This window comes from Corythoichthys intestinalis, chromosome 8 (assembly GCF_030265065.1).
Source record: "Corythoichthys intestinalis isolate RoL2023-P3 chromosome 8, ASM3026506v1, whole genome shotgun sequence".
NCBI classification, from domain to species: Eukaryota; Metazoa; Chordata; class Actinopteri; order Syngnathiformes; family Syngnathidae; genus Corythoichthys; species Corythoichthys intestinalis.
Genome location: NC_080402.1, coordinates 37,563,226 through 37,570,325, shown reverse-complemented (window position 1 = coordinate 37,570,325; position 7,100 = coordinate 37,563,226). Strand labels below are relative to the sequence as shown.

At 38.1% G+C, this 7,100-nt stretch overlaps 1 protein-coding gene across 1 annotated transcript; it reads left to right on the top strand.

The window, feature by feature from the left end:
• Positions 1-779: 779 nt before the first annotated feature.
• LOC130920598 (prostaglandin D2 receptor 2) lies at positions 780-7,014 on the top strand. The gene is made up of 3 exons (XM_057843924.1): positions 780-859; positions 1,997-2,074; positions 3,773-7,014. The coding sequence occupies exon 3, from the start codon at positions 3,780-3,782 to the stop codon at positions 5,103-5,105; it is 1,326 nt and encodes a 441-aa protein (XP_057699907.1). The 5' UTR covers positions 780-859; positions 1,997-2,074; positions 3,773-3,779; the 3' UTR covers positions 5,106-7,014.
• Positions 7,015-7,100: the final 86 nt, after the last annotated feature.

The following is a 7,100-nucleotide window of genomic DNA, read 5'->3' as shown; positions in this document are numbered from 1 at the left end:
GTTCAACAAAGGCCGATCCAGAAATGACTCACTTTTTAGCTTGTTTTTAGCCGTTATTGTATTTTTTAAACAAACCAAGTTCTGTGAACTGAAAAGCCTCGTCAAGCCTCCTCTTGCTGTGTCTCAGGGGCGGAACTAACCTGCAGGTCTTTACATTATTTTATATTTACTGTCATTTTCTGCCACACATTGCCGGTCCGTGAAAAAAAGGCCCTCATTACACCGGTCCATGGTGCATAAAAGGTTGGGGACCACTGGAGTAGATGGTCAAGGCCAACCAACCGGACATCGTGATCATGGATAAGCAGCAGAAGAAAGCCGTTGCGATAAATGTAGCTTAACTCTAACCCTAGGTGTGAGTGTCCATCTAAATCGATTTTGTATCCTTGTGCCCTGCAATTGGCTGGCAACCAATTTAGGATGTACATTGCCTATTAGCCATAGTTAGCTGGGAAAGACTCCAGCATCCCCACGACCCTCATGAGGATAAGCGGAATGCAATATGAATGACAAAATGAAAAGTTTACATCATTTTTTTAATAGGCATAACGACGGATAGACAAAAGCGAACTACTGGTATCGCAAGCTTTTTTTTGTCTTGTCCAGATTTCTGCAGTTCCCCTGTACTTCTCCTTTTCTACAGCTTAAATAAACAGAGGTGTCAGAAAATTGGCACCTTTCTAACACCCTGCCTCCAGGCCTTCCCATCAGCATTCAGGGAGGAGCAAGCAAGATTTATTTTTGTCTCTCGGTTTAAGTGACAGAGAAGAATGACGAACACCTGTGACAGTAAGCCAGTCACACAACAGGAAGGAGGAAGAAAAGGATTAGATGACTTACCCGTATTTGTAAAATCTCGGTGAGTATAAGACACATTACTAACTTTAAATGCACTTTAAAAAAATTGCATGTAGGTGTGGAATTACCTTCATTACTGAATGTTAATATCATTAGTCCTTCAATTCATATTGTTGAATCTTTTGAATTCATGACCATCATTTGGATTAAATTAATGTTGTTAGGAATATGCATACAATGTGATATCTGCTAAAACTAAAAATAAAACTAAAGTGATGTATTACTTCACTGTAAATCGTGCTATGAATAATGTTTCTACTGGAAGATATTTTAAACAGGGTTTTCTTTAAAGTTTTACTTATGTACTTCTTAATGTACAGAATGTACTGTATGTATGTAATCGTACTGTATGAGTGTGGGTGTGGTTTTGCATGGGCAATTACTGTACTATAGTGCAAAGGCATCTATACGATTAAGCAGTTGGTTTATGATTATTAAATGTGCAGTGAAAATGCAATAATGTTAATTAAATTCTTACTTTATACCTAATGTACCGTATTTTCCGTACTCTAAGGCGCTCTGGAGTATAAAGCACACCTTCAATGAATGGCCTATTTTTAAACAGTTTTCATATGAAGTGCGCACCACATTATAAGGCACAGTAGTAGTAGTTGTTGGGGTTGCATTATGCTTCCACTAGATGAAGCTGCGTTAAAGGCAATTTCCTGCCATGCCATATTGATCCATATACAAGGCGCAACAGATTATAAGGCGCACTATCGGCTTTTGAGAAAAATTGAAGGCTTTTAGGTGTGCTTTATGGCAGCAGCACTATTGATGTGTGAATGTGTGTGTGAAAGGGTAAATGTGTGCTAATGTAAAGCGCTTTGGGCATTGTAACAATGTAGATAAAGCGTTATATAAGTATTTACCATTTACCATTTCTGCAATTGTCACTCAATACTTGTTGAAATATTTGTTTCAGCACAAATCAATAGTATATAACCACAGTATAGTGAAATGTAATCTTTGTTGCTTGTCTTCAAGGAGGAAGCACTAAGTGTTATTTAGGCTTTAATTTACTCACATCTGAATCCTACAATCACAAACAGTGTTTTCTACATGTCTTGTAAATCACGTGTGTAAGGGTTCAGAAAAACTGTCCTAATCATATTGGATGTTTCTAATTTGAATGCAGACCTCAAATCTGTGATTGCCATGTAAATTTTGAACATCCGGTGAAGTTACAGACTATCTCTCTTCATACCAAGCCACTGTAAGTACTGTTATTGGCTGGCCTTGCTGTGATTTCAACTCTCTAATTTTCAATAACTACATAAAATTGAAACTAGAAAATTGGTCAGTAATTGATTTTCTTTACATACATATATATATATACTGTATATGTCTCTATCCTCCATCTACTAAAGATGTTTCTTACTGAACAAGGCATTTATTTTTGACACAAGACTAATTTAAACAACCAGCAAAGCAAATCACTTCACATACCTACTTGTGTCTGATCATCTATTCTGTGGGGAAAAAGACAAAGCAAAAATTAACTCTTGTTAGATTTCACAGGCAAGATTCTGCATGTGTGAGCAGTTCAGTATTGCAATGGTACTAACATGGTGTATAACTTACATTATTGCTTTTGCTTTTGATAGCCCAGTAAAATAAATGAATTTAATAATGGAAATAATGGGGGATCAAAGTGAGTCGCTAGTGTCATTTTCAGCATTTCCTAAGTGCACTGTGCATTATCAGAGTAGCCACATGCCAAGTCTGGTATGTGGTTAGTCAACATAGGAACAGGCTTTGACATGTTTGAATCAGAAGGGACTCTCCATCCCTAATATCTTTTGATTGTGTTTATGTAGCAAGAACTAACTGAAGAAAGAATACAAAGTTGCACAACCTGTGGACACTCAGCACATTAGTGTATCATTGTACTTTATTCATTTTGTTGACCGCAGTGCAACACATTGGAGGCCATTGTTACACCAAGAAGCATTTGAATAAATTATTTTGGGTTAGGGTTCAAAATGTCAATCAAACACTTTAAATTGCCTATATATATTATTGGTTGTTTGTCTGTATGAGCAAATCAATTAGTTGGTGATCAGTTTATGGTGAACCTTAGTAAACCATGATCTTGACACTTATTGTGGGTCAGGTACTTGTTTAAGTGTGAAAAATGATTTTGCTTTCAATGATAGTGAAGGCCACTTGTTTCAGTAACCTTTGTTTTTTTTTTAATTAGGGAAGGGGGGCACTGCTTTACTTTCTTTTGCTGTCCAGCACCATGTTGCAGGCAGAAATGCTCAACCAAGCAAAATTTCCGTTTAAGTGCTTTAACAGTCATTTCATAATGTCTCTGTTACAACTTAATAAAATATTTTTGTTTAATCTCTCATATGGCGATGAATGAGTTAGGGTGACAGGAGAATATGCCAAAGATCAGATTCAGCAGTGTTGACATTTTTGTGTTGCAATGATGTGTGGCCTCTGTAATCAAATCTGGCATTTGTGCACATAAATGACAGGGTCATGTTCATAATGTGCTAGAGTTTTTAATTTTCAGTGGTCTGAGCGCCCCACTGTTATTGTGGTGACCCGGGTTCAAACTAAGCTTGTGGGTTATGTCTGGAAGGGCATCTGTCGTAAAACCTCGTGTGCCAAATCTGCCAATCCTCCATAAGTGGAATTGTGAGTGTGAAAGTTTATCTGTGTAGATTTGCATTGCAATTGGCTGGAAAGCAGTTCAGGGTGTACTGCCTCCTTAATGTAGTCGGCTGGGATAGGCTTCAGCTCCACCACGACCCTCTTAAGGATAAGTGGTACAGAAAATGAATGAATCAATAAATATACTGTAGCACCTCTGATAGATAAATGGCCAAAGTATAGCCTTTAAATATGCTATTCTTGGTTTTTAGTTGTTTAACTCAGGCTGGTGTGTCTCTTTTTCTTTCAGAGCACTTATGTCAAACGCGACGTTCACCTCCAATGCTACGGGAGAACAACATTTCTGTCCCCTGCTACAGCTTATGCAGGAGCATGCCCTTAACAACCAGACCAAAACGAACTGGATAGTGGTCTGCTTCCATGGACTCGTCTCCTGTTTGGGGATTTTGGAGAATGCTCTGATCCTTTGGGTGGTGGGCTTCCGTCTGCAACGCCGTACTGTGGCCTCTGTCTGGGTGCTCAATCTGGCCATGTCTGACTTCCTGGCCACCTTGACACTTCCTTTCTTCACCATCTACCTCGGCTCCTCCCACAGTTGGGAACTTGGCAACGCCCTCTGCAAAATACAAGCATCCATCTTTTTCTTGAACATGTTTGTTTCCGCCTTCCTGCTGGCAGTCATTTCACTGGACCGCTGCGTTCTTGTAATCAAACCGGTGTGGTGTCAGAATCATCGATCAGTGGCACGAGCATGGAAGGTTTGCTTGCTGGCTTGGCTGTGGGCAGCAGTTAATACATTCCCTTACTTCCTCTTTCGCTCAGTGACTGAGACCGTGGATAAAAGGAAACTGTGCTATCACAATTTTGCCTTGTATCAAACATCAGAAAACACCCTTGAGAGTGACTGTGAGGTGAGACAAACAGCCACAGCTCTCTCAAAGCTGCTGCTGGCTTTCCTAATTCCCCTCATGGTGATTGCTGGAAGCTACATCCAAATCGCTCTGAGTCTGAAGAACAGGAATCGGAGGAGGATGCAGCAGAGTGTCAAGTTAAGTGAGGCTTTGATTGGATCAAATAATAATGAGACATCAGGAAATACAAGTATTACAAATATCCCTCCAAAGCTAGGCGCTTTGAGACCATCATTGTCCCTTTCCCCAGTATCCTTGTCTCCAACCACCTCATTTAGTATCAACAATCACAATCAGCTGTCCCACAGCTTCACCAAAATGGTGACATTTGTGATTGCGGTATTTGCTCTTTGCTGGGCTCCCTATCACATCTTCTGCTTGATTGAGGTGTCAGCCCTGTATTATCGGGAAAACCTTAAAGTGGTAGAGGTGGGATTGCATTTAGCTACAACAATTGCATTCTTAAATCCAGTGTTGAATCCTATTTTGTACGCCTTTAGCTGCCCGCACTTTTGTGTGAGAATAAGACAAAGCCTGGGAGCTGTCTTCGATGGACTCGTTGAGGAGGGAGGAGGAAAACGGTTGGCTCCAAGACTTAGTAAGCATGCACATAGGAGGAATGAAAACAGCCAAGTTGCTCACTTTACTACACCAGGATCACCAAGGACTCCACATTCCCCTCAGACATTGCCTGATCCTCACCCAAACTAAGCGGCCACAGATTAACAAGGCCTCAAAGAGGATCCCAAAGCATACACACCAGCAATGAAGAGGAATACATTGTTATTTTGTGACTCACTTGGCAAAAGGAACACCATGACTATGTATATATATATATGTATCTTTGTAAATTGGGTGATATTGATTGAGCAAAATGTTCAGTCCTCCTGAAATTTCCTAAAAGTATTTGTTTTGATTCTTTTTTTTTTTTTTTTTTTTTTTTTTTTTTTTTTTTTTTTTTAGTATTATTAATCTAGACCTCAAGGTAGGGCACTAGAGTTCTGTGATTTTTTTCTTGAGCCAATGGATAAGATTGCTGACATTTGATGATAAAAAAAAAATGAAGTGGTCTGATAATGCGGGACTTCCAATTGCATGAATTCCAAATAAAGAATATAAGAATGCAATTGCATTGTGTGAGCAATCTTGCAAAAATACCGATACGTCTGAGTTGTGAAATGACAATAATTCATAGTTAATCGCTAGAGGGCAGTCTGTCATCCATCCATTAACATAAAATATGTTAAAGTAGGATTATGCTTTTCAGGTCCCCTAATCCAGGATCATTATAAATCTGCACTGTTGAACATTTGACCACCTTTCTGGAAGATTGGACTTGATGGTATCAGACACTAATTTTGATTGACTGTCTAACTACTGCCGGTCAAATTGTCTGGTTTCATCACTCTACACACTGAGGGTGCTAGGTGTAATGTGGGTCAAACCGAATGTCGGATTACCATGGAGGTAGTTGTAATTTGGAAAGAATATTAAAAAGGGAAGATCGTGAATATAAAAAGAGAACAGGATTAAAACGAAAGACTAAGACCTACATACACAGCTCCCTTTTGATCTCTACCATTCAACAGATAATCTCTCAGTAGTTGGGACATTTCTGCCCCACTGTTTCCTTCTCTTGATCTAAGCATTGTGCATGTAAAGCACAAGTATGTGACTTGAAGGGATATAGCAAACGAATTTCTTTTCTTATCAATGAAAGTATCTAAAAAGCTGTAATAAAAATATAAACGTGTTGCTCGATTCTGGCGCCTGCCTACTAAAATACATTTAAATTGTTCATAGTAGATGTTTGACTCAGTATATCAAAATCTATGCCAAAAAGGTACTGCTTGGTAGACAGCAGAAGAAAGCGAGTGCGAAGGTGATTGAAAGAATTGCTTGAGAGGGTTTAATGCACTAACACAGTGCTTATACTTGACAGATGCTGTGTAGAGCATTAAATCTGTGTAGTATGTTTGTGATTTCTTTTGGCCACCAGGCACCACGCTCCTGTTTACTTGAATTCAACATGTTGATGGTTTGTTGTTTTTAATCAACTAAATATATTGCATTGTGTGAGCATCATATGGCATACAAATCAAATAGAGCAGCTTGAAGATACAGTCGCTCATATAACATGGTTTGTATTGATGATCATGATTGCATTGTAATGTTCTATAATAAAAAAATAAAAATAAAAAAGTGATTTGATAAATGAAAGGAAAAAAACATTGTTTTTACTCATTATATGGGTTTCAGCGTTTGTAAGTAAAAATAAATAAATAAATAAATATCAATGATGCTTGTAATAAAAAAAAAAAATGTGTGTGGTTCAATGTGATGTATTATCCACTTTTTTAATAGGATTTTACAATACTACAAACATCAGAAAGTAATACATTCAAATATCCATCACTCCAATCCTATCTGATTCAGGTGGGACACACTCGCCAGTCATTCAGAGGTCGACAATTCATACCATTATTGAGTCAGTGAGAGATTGAGCTTGAAATGAGATTATTGGAACTAGTGGAAAAAAGTCTGCAACTTCCCTCATGTACATATTGGGGGGAAAAAAGTTTTCGAAATAAATATGTGGGTGTTTTTTTTTTTTTTTTTTGTTTTTTTTTTTTTTGTTTTTTAATTACCACCAATCCCATTAATGCTTTGTGGGAAACAAAATTTAATTTAAGGGAAAAGAAAAGA